Source organism: Hyalella azteca, unplaced genomic scaffold, assembly GCF_000764305.2.
Source record: "Hyalella azteca isolate HAZT.00-mixed unplaced genomic scaffold, Hazt_2.0.2 contig2126, whole genome shotgun sequence".
Lineage (NCBI taxonomy): Eukaryota > Metazoa > Arthropoda > Malacostraca > Amphipoda > Hyalellidae > Hyalella > Hyalella azteca.
In genome coordinates this window covers 203,621-228,782 of record NW_025932412.1, presented here as the reverse complement: position 1 = coordinate 228,782, position 25,162 = coordinate 203,621, and the positions used below count along the sequence as shown (strand labels likewise).

Sequence of the window (25,162 nt, the reverse complement as noted above, 5' to 3'; positions counted from 1 at the left end):
TAAGGCGTTGCGTTAGGCGCCGCGTTGGGCGCTGAGTTAGGCGCCGCGTTAGGCGCCACGTTAGACGCCGCGTTAGGCGCTGAGTAAGGCGCCGCGTTAGGCGCCACGTTAGGCGCCACGTTAGGCGCCACGTTAGGCGCCACGTTAGGCACCACGTTAGGCGCCACGTTAGGCACCACGTTAGGCGCTGCGTTAGGCGCCACGTTAGGCACCACGTTAGGCGCCACGTTAGGCGCCACGTTAGGCACCACGTTAGGCGCCGCGTTAGGCGCTGCGTTAGGCGCTGCGTTAGGCGCTGCGTTAGACGCCACGTTGGGCACCACGTTAGGCGCTGCGTTAGGCGCAACGTTAGGCGCTGCGTTAGGCGCTGCGGTAGGCGCTGCGTTAGGCGCCGCGTTAGGCGCTGAGTTAGGCGCCGCGTTAGGCGCCACGTTAGGCGCTACGTTTGGCGTTGCGTTAGGCGCCACGTTAGGCATCACGTTAGGTGCTGCGTTAGACGCCACGTTAGGCGCTGAGTTAGGCGCCACGTTAGACGCTAAGGTAGGCACCATGTTAGGCGCCACGTTAGGCGCCACGTTAGGCGCCACGTTAGGAGCTAAGTTAGGCACCACGTTAGTTGCAGCGTTAGGCGCTACGTTAGGCGTCACGGTAGGCGCCACGGTAGGCACCACGTTAGGCGCCGCGTTAGGCACCACGTTAGGCGCCACGTTAGGCGCTAAGGTAGGCACCACGTTAGTTCCAGCGTTAGGCACCAAGTAATTATATTACTAACTATATTTATTTGTTGCTACTTAAATGGAATAATTACGGGAAATGTAAACCCTACCAACGCAGGTCTCGAGGGCGCTATATCAGCCATGGAGCTGCAGAATACATAAGGGTAATTTAATACCTTAATACCACCTTAATTTGCTCAGTATTATATAGCCTCGTTAGAGTGCTGGGATTACAGCATCGCCAGGACCATACCGCTAAAATACTTCCTATTATCGGCATTAAAATGAAGTTTGTACGGGTTAACTCGAAAGCTTGTGGTGCTGATATAGATACTTGCATGATGCGGACGATGTCAGAGTCAGGAATAAGGCGAGTCCGCGAGGTGTGTCCGTACGCAAACGTTTTGATTTTTGCGGCGATGTCATTCACAGTCATAAGTGAAAAAATTGTTTAAATTTGAAGTAGAATGAAAAATTCATCGAATTAACACTTCATTATTAGCTATTAGCTAGCTCATGTGATCAAGAAAAACTCTTGAGAAAACATCGGTATCCACCAAGGGAGCCCTTATTTCCCCGATTAAAATCAATGAAACAAATCTTCAGTTTCGGTCAGAGCAAACTACAGTAAAAATACATGATATAGAAGGCACACTTGAACTGTTCGAGTTGGTAAAGGGACTGCGGGACGGTTCGGTCAAGGGAGTGACAAGAAACAACAATATGATCGTTCACGGAAGCTTTCCATGTTTTGAGTAATTATAGAATCCGTGTATTTAAGTCGCTGAGAAAACAAAAACTGTACAGTTTTATTAGGCAGTAGCGAATCAATTTACACCAAAGATCGGACGAGTTGTTGTAATGTCCGAAGTTCAAAATATTGTGTTAAAACCGACGACTATAGCACTGAAATCGTGATGATGTTCATCTCGGGGAAACAGTTTCGTTGTATGGAGTTTCGTTTTAAAATCACGATGTATTTGGTAATACAAACCAATTTTACCGAGCATTGCAGTGTAAGCCGAAATTAAAGGAAAAATATTAATATACTTAAAATAATATACTGACGAAAAATCTTTGCAGTAGAGATTGTTAACATCCAAGATCTGCATCATAAGCTTAAAAACGAAATCACCAAGCTTCTCATATCTGTGAGGCGAAAACTTTAAAGTGAACAGTAGAATATTATTCATAACATTTATTTCTAAGTAGACTGATATGCTTAGTGTGGTGCAGGGAGGCTTGCTTATGTTGCTTAGTGCGGTACAGGGAGGCTTGCTTATGTTGCTTAGTGTGGTGCTGGGGGAGGCTTGCTTATGTTGCTTAGTGTGGTGCAGGGAGGCTTGCTTATGTTGCTTAGTGTGGTGCAGGGAGGAGGCTTGCTTATGTTGTTTAGTGTGGTGCAGGGAGGCTTGCGTATGTTGCTTAGTGTGGTGCAGGGAGGCTTGCGTATAGTGATGTTACTCATATATAAATGATGAAATTTACTTACATCAAAACATCACCGTAGCAGACACAAAAGGCATTACCCTAGCGTCACCAGCGCTACCCTCATCACCAACATGTTCTCAACATCCAATTTAGAATTTCCAGAGGATGTAGTAAAAAAATTTTTTTTTATTCTTGGAAATCATCAATTTGATCGAATTTTGAGGGCATTTGATGAGCAAGATGATCTGGAGCGCGTCAGCTGACAGCCCTTTATTAATAGCCTTTGTTTTGAAGGCGAAGCAAATCTTTTATAAAAAAAAAATACGATGACGGGATCAAATAAGCTTTACGACGAGCTCGCCGAATTTGACGTAGAAGACTCATGTCTCGCGCGAGGTTTTATCGGAAAACGTTTTGGGTTTTGTGTCCGATCACTTTTTACTACAAAAGATTTACAGGTAAACTTAGAAATAACTGAGCACGAGTGAAAAACAAGCTGTAATCTAATATCAATAAACGATGTCAAAGAAACAAGTGTGAATGAAGTGAAGTAAATAACATTTTAAAGAGTTCAGTTTTACAGCATAATTTTACGTGAATAAGCTGTGTTTTCGAACTTGTATCAGTTTAAAAAATATAAATTTTCTGAGGTGGCTAAAACTAACCTGGTTGCAAAAAACTAATTTAATTAAATTTATTAAAAATTGAAAATTGTATTTCGATTTCTTGAATTCGCATGCCAACTGAAAAAGTACTCAAGGAAATATTAATAATGTTCATATCTCATAATATAATTACTAAGATATTATTTTGTTTACATCAACAAATTCTCTAATGAGAGAAATAAAATGTATATCTCGACACTAGCTATAGTCTGACCTTATGGGAATATTAGAAAGCAACTGAATTGAAATGGCTTGGTTTAAAGATTTCAGTGTTCAACGCAACATACAAACCTCGTATTATTTGTATTACGGTAGGTAATACAAAATCAAGAGGCAGCAAATATTATACACAATATTTTAAAAAAGCTCACGGCAATATTTTTTATAATTTATGCAGACGTATATTAAAACGATTGCTATTACCCTGCCAGATTTTCAAACTATTAAGGTAACTGTCAATAGACAGTTAATATTTGAGGCAGCTTCCCCAGTCTGATGTAAGAGCAGTTATGTACATCTCATTATACAAATTATATTTATTTATTGCTATTGGAAATTTGATGGAAAAACACTTGAAGTTTCGGCGTTTGAAGTCTCACTCGGCAGAGAGAGAGAACCTTGAATTGAAAAGGAAACAATTTTACAGTCGAAAAATAATTTATCGAGTTGGAGAGATCTTGCCATGTTTGCCTTGCCTTGACATCACTGTGCACAATTAACTTATTCTCAATTATGTGTCAATTATTCGATGATATAATAATTACCAAAAATTAAATATCATATATTAGTAATATTATGTATTAAATTTACCTTACTATAAATTTACCTTACAATTACCTTACTATAAAAGTAGCGTATAAAGTAAGTAGTGAGGATAAACTATAAACACTCCCAAAAGATATTGTTTCTTAACCTGGCGCAGCATAGAAGTTGTGTGCATGTTTCTGAACAGGGCATTTGCATAAGGGATTTGAACACACGGTTTAACCCTCTACCGCCATGTCATGAGTAACCGGAGCAATATTGTCACAAGCCTTCTTCCCATCCCAAAAAAGATACGTTGCTAGTGAGCGCAAAATGACTTGCACTGATGGTTGCCACCACGTACGACAACTTTAAAATGTTCTCTGTTGCGTACAAACGTCCGTAAGGTTGCAAAACTCAATGGTTTACGCACCTGTATATAATTTAAGTTGAAAGTTATGTTCCCGGAGAGTGATATACGGCGGTAGAGGGTTAAAGTTAAACTTATTTAGGAAGAAGCAAGGCAGGCAAGTATCGGGAAGATTGGAGACCATTTGTTCATGTCCATTTTGAGATTCGCTCCAACAAGTTGTTCACAAGAAGCTACTATTAATATAAACAGAATAACAATTATGTTTCACGTTTCGAAAATTTCGTTTACATTTGAATTCTACGTGGGAAAAGCAGAACCTAAACTAAACATACAGTATAAGGCCTCAAGACTGACATTTTGTGTATGATGAAGAGAAAACGTGAGGCGTTTGTGACGAGGTTCCTTGCTCTACAAATTTTCGGTGAGATTTCATAATTTAATTAGTAAAATTTGAAGGAGATTTACTATTTTGTCCTTGGATATTCATAATTTTTCAATCGAATTCAGAAAATATTCATTCGATACAAGATAAATTGAAAACCATTCTCGATGTGTGGTAAATTTTTTGGAAAATTTATACAAATTTAACTCACGCTTGTAAAACGAAACGAAGGCATACCATAAGTTCCCATCCAAGTGTATGATTTACGTATAGTTTTGTATCTATGCAAACAAAAATTAATATGCATAAAATTATCATATTATTTAAGATATTATGTTTTATTTATGGGAAATGATGAAAATTTTGAATTATAATTATTTTAATAAGAGGTGCTACATCCGAAAATTTTGTTGTCAAGTACGTATAAGTTGTACGAAAAATGAAAAATTTAGTACGGTAAACTTCTCAGCTTCATCTCCAGCGTCACCATTACCGAAGTTAGCGTAATTTAGGAAATTTGCCTGGAATTTGGCTTCAACTTGGGAATTCGCGGACACAAAAGAAGGACCTCAATGGTCTGCCCAAACAATGGCCTGATCCTCTTGCTGTCCCAAAAACATATTATTTCTCTAGGCCGCTCGTGGCGCTATTTTTATCCAGGGGTTTTCACGGAATTTTTACCCTGAGCAGCGAATGCATGAGCTCTTAGGGTAACATTCTCGCAGCTTGTGTAAATATGCCTTCACTTGAACTTTCAACCTTGACTGTATGGATAAAATTTTTACCGCGATAGAAATTTTTAACCGTATAAGCTCTGGACCGAAAGGGTGTGTATATATAAATAGATTGCGTTTGCAAGGGTTTTATTGAATGGGTTGAAGGCTAGGATTCAGTGGGTCGTAGGCTATGTTTTTTCCTTAACTATTTATTCATATACGATGATTGAACTACTTGAAAAGTATAACTTCAGGATAGCAGGATTGATTTTCGTAGCGATAATGATCGGTATATAATTCTAATCATCAACAATAATTTCATAAACAAGCACTACTCATTGGAGAAACAGCGATTAACTAAATAGATCTCAGTAACTACATCTCGATATTACGCATTTGAATCGGTTACCAAAATGAACGTTAAAATATATGTGACTAATTAAACTGTAAACCCGAGCGGACTTTATATAACTATCGACATCAAATCAATTTCGAGATCAATGCCGGTTAAAATAAAAAAAAAACGCGATTTTGTCTTAAAAACTAGATAGCAAAAATAGATTCTGAAGTCGAATGGCAATCGTTAAAATATTAAATTTATTTCGTTTTCTACGCCAGGATTGGACGAACCTGCAGAGCGTGAACGAAAAGTTTTATCTTCTGCACGAATTTTTCCCTAATGATTTATTGCGATGAAGGGAGTTCGTCGGCTGTGAACATTTCTTTTAACATTCTACGTCCGTCGGTGATATATTCGTGACATTTCTTATTTATTCAGATGAAAAACAGAACATTTCGGTTTTGATGCGATTTTATTCAACAGCAGAAAATATCAAAGATATATCATTTGACTAAACTTCTGTTGTAAACCTAACTGTTACATGGAGCGGACTTGCCTAAATTATATCACAAAATAATAGAAGATTGAACTGGATGTCTTTGATTTAATAAAAATGAACAAATTTCTAATGAATGTAAGTGCAAATAATTTATTTACATTAAAACAGGCAAAATATTTTAATACAAAACATTTTCGTCATAGATCATCAAGGCTCGTGGCAAAAAATGTCTTATTAAAAAATCGTAGAATCCACCGGAATTTGTCAGTTACAAAAATAAATTGAAATCCTTGACCATATATAAAAATGTTATGATTGAGATGCGGAGGCGGAGGGAGGGGGAAGAGGTGTCAGTGGGGGGGGAGAGGTGTCCGGGGGGAGAGGTGTCGCTATCTGCCTAATGCGACTGCTGGGGCTTGCACTAAAAAAAATCAGTGGCTCTTCGTCTAAAAAGACGCGGCAGTTTTTTCCCTTGAGTGGGTCATCCTGACCCAATTCGGCCGAACAAAAGCATGTATCAGTGCTACTAAAAGCATGTATCAGTGCTACTTAATTCTAATCTCTGCTCGCGCTTTGGTGAGAAAGTGTGACACTATTTGGACATTATTACCCATGATTTCCTCTGAGTGTAGTGTCAGATGTGTCTTCACGTGTATAAAATATCCCAAAATGGCTTTAAATAAAAAAATGAGCTCAACACTTCACAAATATTCTTGGACAGTTAATTGAGTTTATTTTAAATTCCAAGTTTACGTTCCCGAAAGGTTTGAATGATCTTCAATTCTAAAAATGACCAAGCTGCACCATAGATGAACTGCTTAAAAAAAATGCAAGATCGATTTGGAGAATTGGAATTGGGAAAAAGGTAGAATTTAAAATTACTCAGGAATAGTCAATATTGAAATTCGTTGGAGAAAGATGCTAGAGTATTTCGAAGCGCATTGTTTACAGATACGCTAAAGTATTCCGAAGCGCATTGTATACAGTCAGTAACAGTTTTTTCCAAGCGACAGAAAGTCAGGACAAAAACCTCTGCAAGCAATCATCCGAGTGACGAAATCGACTATGCAATCTCAGGGCGTTTGGTGGACCGAATCCTTTTTTTTCTGCGCGGTTATGGCTACCTCTGATCCGGCTCTACGACCTCCTACATTGGCTTCCTATATAAGTACGATGTATAAATAATTCATTTATATGCATCGGTCGGTGATACGACACGACTTGGACTGCGACGATAATTCTTCTTGTACTGGATTTTGTTTCGACCCAATTTATTATTTCGGTGAGTTCGTGTTACTCCTGCACTCACTGTAGCTGTATTTCCTCTGCCCTCTAAACCAAATGAAGGTTTCGAGGTGAGGAAATATCGAATGTGCATGAGAAATTTATAACTAAAAAGTCTCATTTCCATGGATAACTGAATTAAATAATAATTATTTGATATTGGGAGCGTCACTGGCGGGAGGACCTAGAATACATTCATTCACATAACTCATGAATAACGCCAATGATGCCTTTTTAATGTTAAGGGAATGAGCTTACGGACCCGTAAGATTCTGGCTTTGTAAAAGTTCTCAAGAAAGTTGGTTTATTTTTACACGAAGATTAAAGTAGCATATTTAAGTTTATTTGTAGCTGCAGCTGGCGCTACGCTGCCGCTGATTTGGATACAATTTTGCATAGCAAAGGAATCCTTCATTGCGCTCGCATATTGCGCTCGAGAATCCAGTGCTATACACAGAAAAATTAGTGAGATTTCGTCTAAATAACGATGCATTTTTATACTCTTCTATACTCTTGTGTTGGTAAAGGACGTACAGGTGCTACGTCGGCTCCGTGCTCGTGGTTTGGGTAAGAAAGTGTACCAACATTTGGACGATGTGATCCATTAATTTTTATAAGTGGATGCCGAGACCGATCAGCTAACCGAATTGTTATTGTAGCTTCGGAAATGAAGTCTAATTTTCCACGCGATTAGTTCAGCCTGTATGGGAATTCGGTACTGCAACGAGCCCGCCCGCCCGGCGCTTATTGAATCTTCGAAACTTCGGAGCAAATTGGAATTACGAATCCAACCAACAATAGTTTTTCGCTCGAAAAAATATACATTCTACCTAAGAAATTCGTCTTTGCTTAAAGAAGTCAGAGTATTTGCAATTAAATTCGAAAAAGAAATAAAAAAATAACAAATTAGAGTATATATTTTTTTGAAAGTGGTAGGTTTGAAAATTTTCTGACGATGACAGCTAATTTTCGTATATTTCTGTCGAATTCCGGTTTCGTTAAATTGTAAACGCTCCTGCACTCATAAAACAAATGGATCAAACGGTAATGAAAGCGACACAATTTCGGTACCCAGTACGGACACGCTTTTTTGCCGTGCCAAAATGAGTCAAGATGACCCACCCAAGGGCTAATGTGCGTTGTCATTTGGACAAAATCTCGCTCATTTCTCTGCGTGTGTGTTAGATATGGCGTGCGTGCTCTACTAATATTGTGCCGGAGGAAAATATTATGGCTGCTCCATGCAAGCTGGTGACGTAAGTGAGATATTCAGATGGCAATTCCGGTTAATCCATCACTCAATGCGCCTTTTAACTTGATAATGAATGATAGAAACATTCGAAACGTCGTTAAAAAAATAAAAATGTCCTTTGAGTAATCTGATTTTCGATTTACCCGTGCAAACTAAAAATCTTGTTCGATCTATTAAAAAAACGAATAAGAAAATTGTCAATAAAACGAATTCTCTGGTCTTCAATGAAACCTGCTTAAAGGTACAAATTTTTGCCAGCATATACTAATAGCAGCCTAAGTACACACAGAAAACTATAAGTAGGCGTTGCAGCCTGAGTACGCACATACAAATGAAAGTACACGTAGCAGCCCGAGTACACGAAGCAAAATAAAAGTACAATAGCAGCTTAAGTACACGTAGCAATTGATCTAACAGTACACGTACGTAGCAGTCAAAGTATAATTAGAACATAAAAAGTTGGCTTAGCAGCCTAATTAAGTATACATAATGATGAATTTTTCGTCAACGATTGGTTGGCTTAGCTTGAAAAGTCGTCAGTGATTGGCTGCAGGAGTTACGAACTCTTAACTATTTAATATAAGGTGGCTCCTCGTGTAGATTTCATTTTTTTCTTCAAGCCTTCAAGTCCGGGCTCGAGAACTGGCTTCTCGATTCTTCCATATAAAAGAATTGTAGCGTGCCATGTACTGCGTCATGTTCATCATAAAAAAACACATCGATTTATTCTTCGAATAAGACAAGCTTAATTCCTTACTTGAGTAGAAATTTTAATAAAAAACCAAACTGTTTTATTCCTATAGCGCCAGTCGAAAGAGAAGCGTGTCAGTCATTTATTTACCGCTACAAAAAGAAGAAAAGCCCCAGAGGCTTTTTCTATTAGGGAGGAAGTGGAGGATAGTTCACTGGGTTAGTGGTGTGAGGGCAACCGTTTAGGCGGCGAGGTTAGTTTCCCTCGGATGCATCTTTTGAGACGAGGGTAGCTTGCCCTCGCTGGCGCTGCTGCAATTTACAGCATCGGGCGCTGGCAGCGGCGGCAACGCGGTAAACTGCCAGCTTTATAGGGCAAGGGAACAGTGAAACTAACAGGAGAACAAGGGAACAGTGAAGCCAACAGCAAAAGATGGAACAGTGAAACGAACAGGAAGACAAGGGAAAAGTGAAACCAACAGGAGGACAAGTGAACAGTGAAACGAACAGGACAGGAGAACAGTGAAACCAACAGGAGAACAAGGGAACAATGAAACCAACAGGAGAACAAGGGAACAGTGAAACGAACAGAAGGGCAAGCGAAGAGCGAAATGAACAGGAGGACTGGCCTGTTAGTAAAATTCTCAGATATCAAAACCTTATCATGTAACAGCAGTAAACCTATTGGTAAAATGCCCGGATGTTGAAGCTGCTCGATGTAGCCCCTGTTAATAGACTTCGGTGGTTGATGAGTGGCCAATAGATAACCGACCATCGACTTTCTATGAAGCGATTTTAACATTTTGAAGGCGACTGTTGCAATTTTCCTGATTGGTCGGATATCAAACCAAAAATTTCTTACAAATTGATTTCGAAAAAAATTAACAAATGTACCGAGCTTAATTGGAAACCAACTTTTGCTGCTGATCTAATAAAGCTGCTCTCGAGGTTCTGTATTGGAAGAATTTTTTGGAAGAGCTTCAAAGTCACGAGGCATAAACTGCATATTTAATGATAAGCTGAAACGCAACGATGAAATTTCTAAGTTTTAAAATTTCTGAGGATTTAAAAGAAATTCAATTTTAAGAGCAATGCTGAAGTTTGATAAAGTGAGTCAAAATGCTAAGTTATGAAATAATTTTCATTTTTCATCATTAATAGTGTTTGTTTTATGAGCAACTTTCAAAGATGATTATTTAAATAATTATAATGGGCTGCGGTTCAGCGCACGATAAAATAAAATATAAAAAAATTCAAAATAAAATATCCCTAAAATATCTGAGCGTAAGATGGTCTTTACTAAGAGTGCAAATAATTTGTAGGAGTACCGGTAATTTCTATGGAAAGTATAGAGTTGTGAAATTGAATACCGGTAGAGTTGAGGTCATTATGGACTCTAGGAATACAAAATAATCAAGCGTATATACGCGTGTTACACACCGTATGCTCATGACAGTTCTCCGATGGCCGTACATATGTGCGTGTTACACACCGTATATATGCACTTGACTGTCCTTCGTTGGCCGTATATATGTGCGTGTTACATGCCGTATATGCACGTGACTGTCCTTCGTTAGCCGTATAATATATATGTGAGTGTTTGTCATGCCGTATGCACATGACAGTTCTTCGCTGGCCATTTACATGTGCGTGTTACATGCCGTATATGCACAAGATTGTCCCTTTTTGGCCGTATATCCACGCGTGTTACATGCCGTATGAGTTTATCTCACCTTAGAACTCACCAGAAAACTGAAGACAATTAATGATGCTTGAGCTCCGCATGACGGTTCCTTTTCCGTCCAACGCTAAGCACAAATTCTGAAATTTTTTTTACTTTGAGTTTCTTTTTCAGGGTACTGCGAGCTGGTAATTGAAAGTGAATGTTACTGGCATTCAGCACTTCACTGGAGATGACCTCGGCTGGAGCCTATAGATTTTAATAATTAATAAATTAATAAGAGAAATTCTCATTAAAGTAAAAAACTTGGCTATAGGTGATCTGTAACAAATTTTTAATTCTAATTAATTAATTTTGGAACGACAATTACTCGAAAATTCAGATGGAAACTATTTAATTTTGCAGAAATCTCTTCAATCACCAGAGAATAATACAATTTTCTGCGTCTTTAATGAAGAACTATAATAATAAATTATTAAAATTTTTTCAATATTATGAAACACGTTTGAAAAATTCAAAATGTCCAAAAATTTATTTGTGGGTATTGCGTTGAGAAGTTCATAACTCATGGGTAACATTTTTCTCTGAATGAACACATTGCAAAGGTTCGAATAAAATGCACCGCATCAATACCTATTATGGCTGCAAAATATCAGTCACTGAGAAATAATATTGTAATGCGATGGTCATTAAGTGTGGTCGACGCAGGCACAACGTGGAAAGTAGCGCAGGTATCACGGTATCTTTTAATGGCGTGGAGTTTGATGAATTATTTTAATTCAAATTCCCATAAGTAAAATGCGTCATGATATATTACGGAATAATAAGCGATTAAATAATTATTAGTGGTTTAATTATAGCTAAAAACGGTAGCAAAAAAATAGATACCATGTTTAAAAAATTACCATTCATAATTCTAATTTGGGGATGAGAATCAAACGTGTTTTTCCTGTCGCTTGAATCTTGGACGGGACGTTGGTCTGTCGCCCTGGCAACGGACGCCAGCGCAGCGCACCTACCCCTACGGCGGGCAGCGATCAACTGACGCGACAATTTTTTATAACTTGTCTACACAAATAACTTTAATCCTTAATCCAGGATACCACAGGCGCAATGGACTGGAATTAAATACAATTGTAATTAGTCTTGCTTGCGGACTTCTTAAATCAGAACTGAACTGGCAAAGTTGAGAGTGAATGAATGTGTAAACAAAATCTATGTATTAAATTATAATGGAGTCTTAATATAAACTACTTTATTGAAGACATTTTAATTTTTCCATTTTTACTTCGAAATACCTAGTAAAGTTTACTAATTACTGTTAAGGGTAATTTTAATATACTTGGGAATCTTAGCCTAGTAGAGCCAGAGCGGAGGTCGCCGAAATGCTTTGCAAACTTTACAGAGTTACATTTGATGGTAGAGTGAATCTTGCGTCATGAAACCTTTAATTAATTGATGACTTGTGATTTGATCCTAATTTTAAGGATGGGAACATCTGTGATGCCGTGGGATATCTTTGATCCATTGCTAGAGATCCCGACAATTTTGAGAAAATCCATATCAATCCTAATATTTTTTGCTTGCTGTTTTTTCTCCAATAAACATTTTTTGATCTAATATTATTAACTGGAATATGCGGTAATCCATTTCGAAAACCAAAATGGGGCCCAAAAAGCAGACATATAATTTACCTAGAACTCATGCATAGTTCCTCGCTCACTTCGAGGCCAATAACTCGCAGAATGGCATCGCTTGAATTGTAAAATGTCTACTGAAATTTAGGACAAGATTTGTCTTTGTGATGTGTTGAATAATGATCTATAAACAGGGTAAAAAAATCTAATTTATGTTAAGTTCATACATGTAATCTTAACAAATGGCCTGTAGATATTTAGCGTATAATTATTAAATGAAGACGAAGTTTATAGTACGCATTTCGTTGGAAATTGGATTTAACGGTCTTGTCCAAATCCAAAGTCATTTATTAATGGATTATTTTGACACATTGTAGTCAATAAACATGAAGAATAAAAGTTTTTATTAGGAATCAATAATGAAACAATTTCGAACTCGAGACCAAAAGGCATTTTGGTCGTGTTTAATAACAAATCCATTTTCCAGCCGTTGCAATTATTCGGGAAGGATGTTTGTAAAACGAATCAATACTGGAATAATATCTACTAAAGGACGGTATCAACGACGTGTATAACGCCGTTCGAGACGACGATGTCCGTCTCAATCACCTTCGTCACCTTCCCTCCTCCTGCCGAGACCAGGATGTGACCATCGCTACCCAGGCCCGTCCGCAGCTGCAAGCGAAAACAGTGGAACTTTTTTTCGAGCAACTTATGAACTTATTTTGGAACTTATAAACTTAGAGGAGCTTATAAACTTACTTTGGAACTTATAAACTTAGAGGAACTTATAACTTACTTTGGAACTTATAAACTTAGAGGAACTTATAAACTTACTTTGGAACTTATAAACTTAGAGGAACTTATAAACTTAGAGGAACTTATAAACTTACTTTGGAACTTATAANCTCACCTGACTTGAGTGTGGCGATGAGGTCTGACGCCTGCAGACCACCCACCTGACTTGAGTGTAGCGATGAGGTCTGACGCCTGCAGACCACTCACCTGACTTGAGTGTGGCGATGAGGTCTGACGCCTGCAGACCACCCACCTGACTTGAGTGTAGCGATGAGGTCTGACGCCTGCAGACCACTCACCTGACTTGAGTGTAGCGATGAGGTCTGACGCCTGCAGACCAGACAGGAAGGTTGAGAACCTAAGCTGTGACTGCAGCGTCTCGATGGCGGTGTGGTTGGCAGGCGGCAGGATACCGTCGATGATGTGAAGGATGCCGTTAGAACCGCGCTCGTCTAGAACTGTCAACTGCACCCCGTTAGCGGTGTATACCTGTGGAAAAACATGGAAGTTTGATGAATAAGTCTTTTTCTGACACCCTATTGCAGTGTATAGCTAGGGAGGATGTTGAAAACAGATGGCGGTCCGATAAGTCAGTTTTCTTGTGTCTGTTAGAATTTTGGCAAAGAGAGAATTTGAAAGCAAGAGAATGACAAATAAATTTACGATATCTTCATGAAAACGTTTCGGAGAACAGCGTTGTTGTGGATATCATGTTAAGGATATGAAAGGCTCAAAAAGACGTGGTAAATCCATTCTCATTTAGGTTCTATGGTAGATGTTGAATATTAAGCTTCACATCTTTAGGATTGCACTCGTATACCTGCGACCAGATTTGAAAAATAATAAAAAAAATGTCATCAAGTTCTAATAAAGATCACTTGAATTGCAGATTTACATTGAATTTAGGAACAAAAAAGATGCCGCAAAACTTCACTGAATTTTTATGCAAGTAAACATTTCGGATACCAGCTTCATCGTTAGTTCGACGTTAGATACGAATTGTTAACAGATTGTATTTATTTTCTCAGAGTTTCAAGCTCACGATGGAGCTGGACTCCAACTCGTATTTCATGTAAAGATAAATTGACATTTTGTGCCATCTTCTCCCTTTTGAAATTCATTGTAAATTTTCATCAATACAGACTCGTTTTTTCAAGTTTGACTTCTTTTTTTGGAGATTCAACCTGCAACCTGAAAAACTCTCATCAATGCAGACTCGGTTCTTTTTCGCTCATTTTAACTCACATCTCCAGCCCTGGGTCGCTTATAAACATTGATGCGTATCTTCTCGCCGGCAAAGTTATTTTTGAGGGAGTCGGGCACGAAGCTCCCTGTGGGGAGCACCTCTGCCAGGATGTGGCGGCTGACCACCTTGCGGAGATGGTCCAGGTCCTCTGTGAGCCTCCTGACCTCCTGACGCGGCAGTGAACTCAGGGCTTTGTTCGAGGGGGCGAAGCTCGTCAACGGATCTGCACAGTGAATGAACTTGGTTATTTGGGGGGAATACAAAGTCATATTTATAAATAGTTGACTGGTTAATCATTTACTATTTATTCATTAATATTTACGGATAATAACTGTAATTCTGACCGCCGTTTTGGAAGATCAGCGCCATTCCGCTCTTTTTCACGAGGTCAGTGAAGATCGTCAGACCGTTCATCTGAAGCTCTTCCAAGAGGTTCGACTTCGACTGGGAAAAGAGATAAGGAAGAAACCAAATTAAATGACGCTAAATGATTATTTTCATCTATATAAAAACAATAAGTGAAATCTTTTATCGATGTAATAAATTATTTTCTTCATAGGCACCGGGAGGCCCTGGCTGCCGAGGGCGTTGATGGAGGGCAGGAGGAGGTCACTGATGATGTGCAGGGCGCCGTTCTGGGCGATGAGATCCTCCTGCAGCAGCCGTGCTGTGTTCACCAGCACAACAGACCCCACAGTCCTGAACACGGGGCGTACGATCAGAAATCTAGATAATTAAGATTATCCCGAAGACCAATGGAACCTATGTGACCGAGTGAAACTTGAGGACCTAGACCGCATGGATCGATCAGTGAATCAATTGCTTTACCTGAAGACGATGAGTTCCCCGAGGCTGTTGAGCTCAACAGTTTTCGTTCTGAGGTCGAAGGAGCTGAGATCTTTGTTGACGATGTGGCTGAGGATGACGGCCTTCAGCAGACGAGGTTCTCGTCGCAGCTGACGAAGGATCGAAGGATCCACTGAATTGAAGGCGTCATCGGTCGGGGCGAACAACGTTAACGGACCTGGAAAATTAATACAAAAGCTGAATAGTTGCATGCTGCTTAACAAGAACAAATTATTCACAATAAAGAATAGCCAGTTGGCAGCCCCAGAGTTAAGTGAATTTGCTAAATGAGACGTCGTGCATAAAATATGGAAGGATTAAAATTGTGTTTGAACATAAAACGTATTGATGCCTCAGGCAGTCCGAGAATAACACAATTGTGGAGCTCGCTTGGATGAAGACGGTGTCCGTTGGGATGAAGAGGACGTGTTAAGAGCACCTAGGTATTTCATTTATTTAACCTGTTTCTGAAATTATTGTTTTTCAAATATTTGTGGCTTAGTTTATGAAAGTAGAATTTTAAGAAGCCTCCTTCCATTGCAGTATGAAGAATTCAACCAAAAGGTTCTGAAGTGAATTTTTTGTCAAAATTACGGAATTTATATGATTTTTGTATCTTTTCAGAAGGTTTTAGTAAGGACTTACCTCCCTCTCTGAGCGTGCTCATCATGTCGGCACTCTCGACCAGACCCAAGAATGTGTTCAAGTTGCCAGCTCTGAGCATCAGGTCCTCAATGCTCGGTTCTGGCTGCAAACAAAATCAATTAGGAGAGTTCTAGCATATAACGAATGCGATGAAAGATACAGTGCATTCGAGTTTAAGTTGTACAGAATAATCATTTTGAGAAGAGGTTCACCAGCAGCAATAGTGAAATTGGCCTGCAGGAGCTGTAGGAGTTACTTACAAAGAGGGTAGTATTAACCTGCAGAGACGATGGGATTTACTTGTAGCAAAAGTGTGATTTACATACAGAAAAAGAGGGATTTACCTGCAGAGAGAATGAGATTCACCTGCAGAGAGGATGCGATGTACCGACAGAGAGGATGTTAATTACCTGCAGAGATGTTGTCATTCACCTGCAGAGAGGATGTTATTTACCTGCAGAGAGTTTGTTATTTACCTGCAGAGAGGATGTTATTTACCTGCAGAGAGGATGTTATTTACCTGCAGAGAGGGGGGTAGCAGCACTCTGTTTATGGCGTGCACGATGCCGTTGCTGGCCGCCATGTTGGCCCCAATGACGGTCGCGTTTGCATTTTTCTGAAGAATCAGCAGCTGCGACCGTCCCAGACGGTTACGCCCGACGGCCACTTGGATGTCTTCGCCCTGCATGCTGGTCGTTTGGCCTGAAAATGTTTATAATGATTTACAGAAATCATAATTTTGCAAGAATTTTACACTCTAAGAACATACCTTAATATAGAGATGGGTTTGATATGAAATGTAAAACCATGTAAATAAATTTTATTTCCAAGTAGGACAATGAAAATATTTACGTATGTGAATAATACTAGTGTTAGTAGTGAAAAATCTGTTACTTGTTTAATTTATTCATTGATATTACCATCGCAATGAGCTCTAGACCATGATAAGGAGAAGTTTATTAACGCAGGAGCATTAAGACTGTATTTTCAGCGTATTAATGATCGATTTTTAAATTTCAAGCAGATCGCTTCAGAACTAGCGGAGTTACGCGCGCTGAAAACTCGAACGCTATAAAAATTTGCCTCAAAATACGTCCCAAATTTGAAGGTGTTGCTCAAAGCATCGACAGGGTAACGGATTTTCCGAACATTTATGCTGAAAAATACTGAGCTTGCAACATTTAGAGCCCATTTTCAGAATTCCGGTGTTGGTAATGGCGAAAAATTTTCAGCTAAAATGCTAACTGCATAATGCCGTAGGTGGCTAATTGTGCAAATTACGCACAAATGAACCTATTTATGAAGATATGATTTCTTCGACATATCACAATAAAACATGAATTTTCTCGCATCCTAGGACCTCAAGCCCAATGTAGGCCCGAAAAAGTTACAATTTTATCTCATATAAAAAATAATAATGCATTTACTTTAGGAATAAATTTTTTACTTCTAACGGCCAAATTACAAACCATGACATTTAGAAAATCTTGTCTTCAGCAAAACACATCAAACACACAAATTACAAAAATCTAAAACAATTTCCGCACATTGTCCGGTTTAAAACAAAAATCTAGAAAAAATCCCGGAATAATTCTATAATTGTGCGCATTTTTCGACCTCGAGCGGCGAGATCGACGACGGCCCAGCGGCCGGGCGCGACGTGATACTCCAGGACGCTCCTGAGGAACTCGTCGTCCGTCTTGAGGCGCCACACCAGCGCAGGAGGCAGGCGGCCGAACGCTNGTACACATCAACCTATCAATGCAAAATATCTTAAAACAACACAGCAATGCGATCACTCTACTGCCACGTCAAGTACAGATTCTTGTTAAGAATAATAATATTGATAAATGTATTCACATTCCCGTACGAATTTGTTAACGTAAACAGGAAATCGTTAAGGCAAGTCACGATCGATGCAGGGAGCTGTGTAATGACACCTTCTTTCTTATACGCCGACCTCGCTCCCTGCTTCTAATTTCTGCTGCACTAAATTCTTCACATTCCAGTGCCGTACACTCATGAGAAATAAGTGAGACTTTGTCCTAATAGCGTAGCACTTCCTGCGCTAATTTTGACCCATTTTTACGCCCTATATGAGAGAGTATCAGTGCTACGTTCGCTTTCTGCATCTGGTGTAAGCGGATGAGTCACTGTTTAGACAATGTGATCCATTCATTCCTCTGGGTGTGCGGACACTTGTTTGGGGGCTACATGCAGCATTTACATTATATATGATACGGGTGGAAAAACCTTACATGAGTCATATAATTCAATATCCATACAAAGGGAAAATTATCTTCCTTAAGATATTCGCTGATGCAGCCTTTTTAGCGCATTTTCTCATTTATGGAAAAAGGCGCTATTGTGCTCGTCATGTCCGTCCGTCTGTCCGTCCGTCTGTCTGTCTGTCCGTCCGTGACCACGTTTTCATCGACGAGAAAATGCGCTCTATGTCTCTCACTGCAGTGAGTACCGAGTTGTATTTTCTTATTCCTACTATGGACGAGGAGAGAAACGACAAATAAGTTAATATTTTATAATGAAGATATCGTTTGAGTGTTTTCAGTTATATCTCTCAACGATTCAATACATAGTTTAGAATAAATTCAGGCTCGAGACTGTCATAAACAGTAGATATATTTTTTATTTTTTTGCTTCTGTGGTACGGAACGCATGGTTGGACATGCTGTCTCCGTGAAGTTGCCCTTCCGGCTCCGCGCGTCCGATCTCCTCGCTGCACCGACATGATCTCGGACACAGAGATGGGCAGAGACACAGCCCTTAACATGGACACAGAGATGGGCAGAGACACAGCCCTTAACACGGACACAGAGATGGGCAGAGACACAGCCCTTAACACGGACACAGAGATGGGCAGAGACACAGCCCTTAACTTAACCCGGACACAGAGATGGCAGAGACACAGTCCTTAACACGGATACAGAGATAGGAAGAGACGCAGCCCTTAACACGGACACAGATAGGCAGAGACGCGGAAACAGTACCGAAATGTTCCAAAAGCTGTGTTTGTGCGCAGTAACAGACATTAATAAAGCTTTAACAATCGATTGGAATCCCCGATGCTATAGATGAGTGCAAAAAATTACAATTAAGTGTGGCTGAAAGATTATAAGAGAAATCCCCTTGTGTTTTTGGCTTGATTCACGCGCTAAAGGCATGAAATCTAATTGCACAGTATACAGTCTTGTATACTCTTGGCATATATGTACATAGGATAATATACAGAATTGGTATACTCTTGCTATACGCAATAAACAATAAATATGTAAATTGCATATCAATATAAACAGAACACAATAATGTAGTCTCACCTGATCAGCTTGTGCTGAGCATCGCGCGGCCAGTATCCACGAGATGGCAACCACGAGCAATGCTCTCCAGCTACTTGATCCATTAATTTTTATAAGTGGATGCCGAGACCGATCAGCTAACCGAATTGTTATTGTAGCTTCGGAAATGAAGTCTAATTTTCCACGCGATTAGTTCAGCCTGTATGGGAATTCGGTACTGCAACGAGCCCGCCCGCCCGGCGCTTATTGAATCTTCGAAACTTCGGAGCAAATTGGAATTACGAATCCAACCAACAATAGTTTTTCACTCGAAAAAATATACATTCTACCTAAGAAATTCGTCTTTGCTTAAAGATGTCATAGTGTTTGCACTCAAATTCGAGAATAAATAAAGAAAATAAAAAATTTGAGCCCTTTTTTTGGAAAGTGCATGGTAGGTTTGAAAATTTTCTGAAGATGACAGCTAATTTTCGTTTTATTTTTTGTGGAATTCCGGTTTCGTTAAACTGTAAACGCTCCTGCACTCATAAAACAAATGGATCAAACGGTGATGAAAGCGACACATTTTCGGTGCCCAGCACGGACACGCTTTTTTAGCCTGCCAAAATGGTTCAAGATGACCCACCCAAGGGCAAAAGTGCGTTGCTATTTGGACAAAATCTCGCTCATTTCTCTGAGTGTGCGTTAGATATGGCGTGCGTGCTCTACTAATATTCTGCCAGAGGAAAATATTATGGCTGCTCCATGCAAGCTGGTGACGTAAGTGAGATATTCAGATGGCAATTCCGGTGCATCTAATAAAACTTGTCCATTTTTATAGAGTGGCCGAGCATTCAGGGGGCGTTTCTGCACGGTAAATATTTGAAAGAAAAATTCATTGAAATGATCAACTGGTGCATTTTGGTTGATTCTATATTCTTTTATGAGAAAAAATTTGTTATGTGGGGAGAAGTAATCAAGTTTTGTGTACTGTTATTCTAATTTCAGCATTGTGACGATTCAATAGAGCTTGAAACTACTACTGTAAGTGCTTTAAAATGACTGTATCTGGTGAAAATGAAGTTGATATCGGTGCTAGGCCAGTCAAAATACTTTCAAACACTGTTGATACAGGCTTGCGTTTGGCAGCGCGAATGAAACCATGCAATCTTTGCCTGTTAATTTCCAAACTCATCCATGCTATAATCCAAAAGTGACCATAATGTACTTTAATCTCTCAACATCCAAATAGAAACATTATACACAAGATAATTTATGAAGAAAACGGTTGAGAATAACATTTAAACTGCTTATAAACGAAGTAAAACATATCAATGTGCATTATAGTCATCCCTCGGACTTTCAGCCAATAAATATTACAGGAGCTTCATACACTTCATAATTTAAAATAGGGAATTGCTTTGAAAACTACGAAGGCCGCGCACGCCTAAGTACACTTAGACGAAAAATGTACACATAGCAGCTCGACGGCCACTTGGATGTCTTCGCCCTGCATGCTGGTCGTTTGGCCTGAAAATGTTTATAATGATTTACAGAAATCATAATTTTGCAAGAATTTTCTACACTAAGAACACACCATAACGTAGAGATGGGTTTGAAATCATAAATAAATTTTGTTTCCAAGCGTGACAATAAGAATATTTACATCAATACTGCTAGTGTCTGTAGTGAAAAATTTCTTAATTTTTTAATCTATTCTTTGGTATTAACATCGCAATGGGCTTAAGATCGTGATAAGGAGAAGCTTATTACCGCAGGAGCGTGAAAGTTGCATACGCAGCCTTTCTTATTAATGATCGATTTTTAAAAATTTCCAGCAGATCGGTCACTCCTTAAGGTCAAATTAAACATCATGACATTTGGAAAATCTTGTTTTCAGCATAACACATCAAACCCAAAAATCTAGAAATTATACAAAACAATTTCCGGCACAATGTCTGATTTCAAACAAAAATCTACGAAAAATTCTTTAATAATTTTATAATTGTGCACATTTTTCGACCTCGAGCGGCGAGATCGACGACGGCCCAGCGGCCGGGCGCGACGTGATACTCCAGGACGCTCCTGAGGAACTCGTCGTCCGTCTTGAGGCGCCACACCAGCGCAGGAGGCAGGCGGCCGAACGCTGCGTTCGTGGGGGCGAACAGAGTGTGTGGGCCTGTGCGATATTATATATATTATATTATGTTATATAGTATATAATATAATATAATATAATATAATATATAACATAATATATAACATAATATAATATAATATTATATTATATATTATATTATATTATATTACATCATATTATATTATATCATATTATATTTTATCATATAATATAAAAAAATTGTATCAGATTCTGGTTGCAACCTTTTAGTGAATCATAATAAAACAGAGGGAACTTATTTCTTTGAATAGTAAACAACAAAGTATGTTTATGTATGTACAAGTATTCAAAGACATAAAGCTTTATGAACCTTGCAATGAATTGGGTTCTGATAGACAACTTCAATTAATAATTGTGAAAACGACGGAATTTATGAAGGTCTCGCAGTGTATGAATCCTGTGTGTTATCCTGAATGTATGGATTGTATGAGATTGTGTGTGGGAATTTTTTAGTAAGTCCTTATGGAAACCATTCATTGTATATAAGATTCTGCACGTGTAAGTCTAGTAATGCATTATGAAAACCATACATACATTGTATTAGATTCTGTGAGAGAACTGTTGGTATGTAGTCATGAAAATGAGGAAACGGATTAATCTTTTGTAATAAGATATACAGTAAACGCAGTAAACATGATTGTTCATATCAGCATTTCATGAGAATTTTTGATGGGTGCCTACATATTATAGATTGATACTTGAAACATGAGGAAAAATGATGAATACTATCATAACTGAGACGAAAGTTTAATACCTATTTAGACTGACAAATTCAGTGAGGTTTTTCGTATATTTCAAACTGGTTCTAGTGGAGGCGAAATCATCATCGAGAAATTTTGATAATAATACAGTATTAAAAATTAAAACCCTCACCATCTTCTCTGAGTTTCTCGTCCAGGTCGGCGACATCAATCCAGCTGACCAGGTCGGTGAGTCCAGCAGCAGCGGCAGTATCCAGGACATTCTTCTGCGCTTCCTACAATAGAAATAAAATTACTGAACTAAAACTTCTAATGCAAAATTACATCAACAAACATCAACAAATACATCATCAAATTACATTAATATATGAAGTATTGTTACAATGTTTGATTGATACAAGATATGGATGTGCGGCTCAGATGTGCGAAAATCACACAATTTAATCTTATACACTGAAGAAAATGAAAAGAATTTGTTCAAATATTAATGTGGGTCATCGTGAACAAATGTGGTTCGGGAAAATGCCGTAGAATTTCTACACACGGAAAGGAAGTAAGTTTTTGCTTTTGGACGATATTGCCCAGTAATTTTTTTGAGTGTAAGCAGACCAGGCACATTCAATAATGGCCTGGAAAACCCAGACACCACAGGGCAGACAAAAAATGGCAAACCTCCGCCAATTATTATAATTATAATTGATGATAATGTTCTGTACTCGCTACAGTGTACAAATAAAAAATTTAAAGAGGGTTGACATTGTGTTTTAACTAATTTATCACTAAATTCATATTCAATTAAAATATAAACAAATGGCATGGATGACCAGTTATTGAATGATTATAAACCGTTGGTGTTTTTTTAGAGGTGTAAGAACAAGTAGAGGCATAAGAAATGTATAAGAACATTAACATTAACTAGAGGTATAAGAAATGTATAAGAACATTAACATTTATCAGTCTATCAAGTTAAATTGTGGTCCATGCATAAGAAGTACACATCAACCTATCAATGCAAAATATCTTAAAACAACACAGCAATGCGATCACTCTACTGCCACGTCAAGTACAGATTCTTGTTAAGAATAATAATATTGATAAATGTATTCACATTCCCGTACGAATTTGTTAACGTAAACAGGAAATCGTTAAGGCAAGTCACGATCGATGCAGGGAGCTGTGTAATGACACCTTCTTTCTTATACGCCGACCTCGCTCCCTGCTTCTAATTTCTACTGCACTAAATTCTTCACATTCCAGTGCCGTACACTCATGAGAAATAAGTGAGACTTTGTCCTAATAACGTAGCACTTCTTGCTCTAATTTTGACCCATTTCGGCACGGCAAGAGAACGTATCAGTGCTACGTCCTCTTTCCGCATCTGGTGTAAGCGGATGTGTCACTATTTAGACGATGTTACTCATTCATTCTTCTGGGTGTACGAACACTTGTATTGGGGCTACATGCAGCATTTACATTAAATATGATACGGGTGGAAAAACCTTACATGAGTCATATAATTCAATATCCATACAAAGGGAAAATTATCTTCCTTAAGATATTCGCTGATGCAGCCTTTTTAGTGCATTTTCTCATTCATGGAAAAAGGCGCTATTGTGCTCGTCATGTCCGTCCGTCTGTCTGTCCGTCTGTCCGTGACCACGTTTTCGTCGACGAGAAAATGCGCTCTCTGTCACTCACTGCAGTGAGTACAGAGTTATATTTTTTTATTCCTGCATTTATGTGCGAGGAGAAACAGTGCAAATAAGTCAATATTTCATAATGAAGATATCGTTTGAGTGTTTTTAGTTATATCTTTCATCGATAGAATACATAGTTTAGAATTAATATTTTTGAGGCGCAAAATTAAAACAAAAAAATATTTTTTTTTGTATTTTTTGCTTCCGTGGCACGGAACGCATGATTGCACATGCAGTCTCCGTGAAGTCGCCCTTCCGGCTCCGCGCGTTCGAATCTCCTCGCTGCACCGACCTGATCTTCAGTAAACTAAAGGACTGGTGTTTACTAATTACTGCCCTAATTATATTAGGGCAGAAACGCAGCCCTAAACCCGGACACATAGACGGGCAGAGACACAGCCCTTAACACGGATATAGAGATGGACAGAGACCCGGACACAGTGCCAAAAAGTACAAAAAAGCTGTGCTTGTGCACAGTAAACAGACATGAATAAAGCTTCAATATCGATTGCAAATCCCGATGCCATGAGCGCAAAAAACTGCAAGTAAGTGTAAACGAAAGATTGCAAGAGAAATCCCTTTATGTTCTAGCTTGGTACACACGCTAAAGACATGAACTCTAATTGCACAGTATATACAGTCTTGTATACTCCTGGCATATGTACATAATATATAGTATTGGTATACTCCTGTCGTACACAAAAAACAATAAATATGTAAATTACACATCAATATAACAGAACACAATAATAGTCTCACCTGATCAGCTTGTGCTGAGCATCGCGCGGCCAGTATCCACGAGATGGCAACCACGAGCAATGCTCTCCAGCTACACATTTTACGTCAGGAAATCCGAACAATTTTAGTTCGATGTCTGGGGCCAAGATTGGAATAAACAAAATACTTAATTTAATAAATTAAATATATTGGATATAATGGACTTTTCAAGGAGGGGTCTCGTTTATTTTCTCAGAAGAAGCTTGTGATTTATCTTCTGTTTACAATTTAGGATTGTGCTAGAGGTTCTTCCAATTAACCGCAAACGACATAACACCTGCGGTTAGTTTCCGTTTTTGATTTTTGAAACCAATTCAATTTTTTCATTGTGATAAAATATTGTTTTATATACAGAGAGATAATATAAGATAGTATTTCATCTTTTCTGCCCTAAATATATAGATTGAAAATTCAAGTTAATATATAAATATTCTTTAGTATTGAATTCAAACAAATTAATCGTATATAGGTCTTCACTCCATAACATTATTCAGTGTTTCAGAACAATTCGCCTACAGAGCATTTTGCGCAAATGGTTACGGTGAACACGGATTATGTTTATTATATATG

The 25,162-nt window shown here is 38.6% G+C and overlaps 2 protein-coding genes across 2 annotated transcripts in view; both read right to left on the bottom strand.

Annotated features, from left to right (window-relative positions):
* Window positions 1–11,083, bottom strand: part of LOC108671876 — a 31,841-nt gene extending 20,758 nt beyond the window's left edge. The window contains exon 1 of the mRNA XM_047885262.1: window positions 10,838–11,083. Coding sequence (XP_047741218.1) covers window positions 10,838–10,877 — 40 coding nt within the window. The 5' untranslated portion in view covers window positions 10,878–11,083. The remainder of the gene's footprint in view (window positions 1–10,837) is intronic.
* A 1,873-nt stretch (window positions 11,084–12,956) lies between these two features.
* LOC108671867 (periostin) lies at window positions 12,957–24,864 on the bottom strand. The gene is made up of 12 exons (XM_047885242.1): window positions 24,575–24,864; window positions 22,291–22,393; window positions 21,387–21,417; window positions 17,563–17,687; window positions 16,466–16,647; window positions 15,946–16,048; window positions 15,283–15,478; window positions 15,018–15,153; window positions 14,799–14,898; window positions 14,454–14,677; window positions 13,329–13,697; window positions 12,957–13,085 (listed from the first exon to the last, which is right to left on the bottom strand). Exons 1-12 carry the CDS (start codon window positions 24,650–24,652, stop codon window positions 12,957–12,959), a joined length of 1,776 nt encoding a protein of 591 aa, XP_047741198.1. The 5' UTR covers window positions 24,653–24,864.
* Window positions 24,865–25,162: the final 298 nt, after the last annotated feature.

What these genes read in the sequence shown, in the direction of transcription:
- LOC108671867 (XM_047885242.1), bottom strand. Translation starts at nt 24,652, where the DNA reads ATGTGTAGCTGGAGAGCATTGCTCGTGGTTGCCATCTCGTGGATACTG. An exon ending in GCTCAGCACAAGCTGATCAG is followed by an intron (nt 22,394 to 24,574) that starts GTGAGACTATTA and finishes TTTCTATTGTAG; the next exon opens with GAAGCGCAGAAGAATGTCCT. An exon ending in GAGCACGCTCAGAGAGGGAG is followed by an intron (nt 15,479 to 15,945) that starts GTAAGTCCTTAC and finishes TTAATTTTCCAG; the next exon opens with GTCCGTTAACGTTGTTCGCC.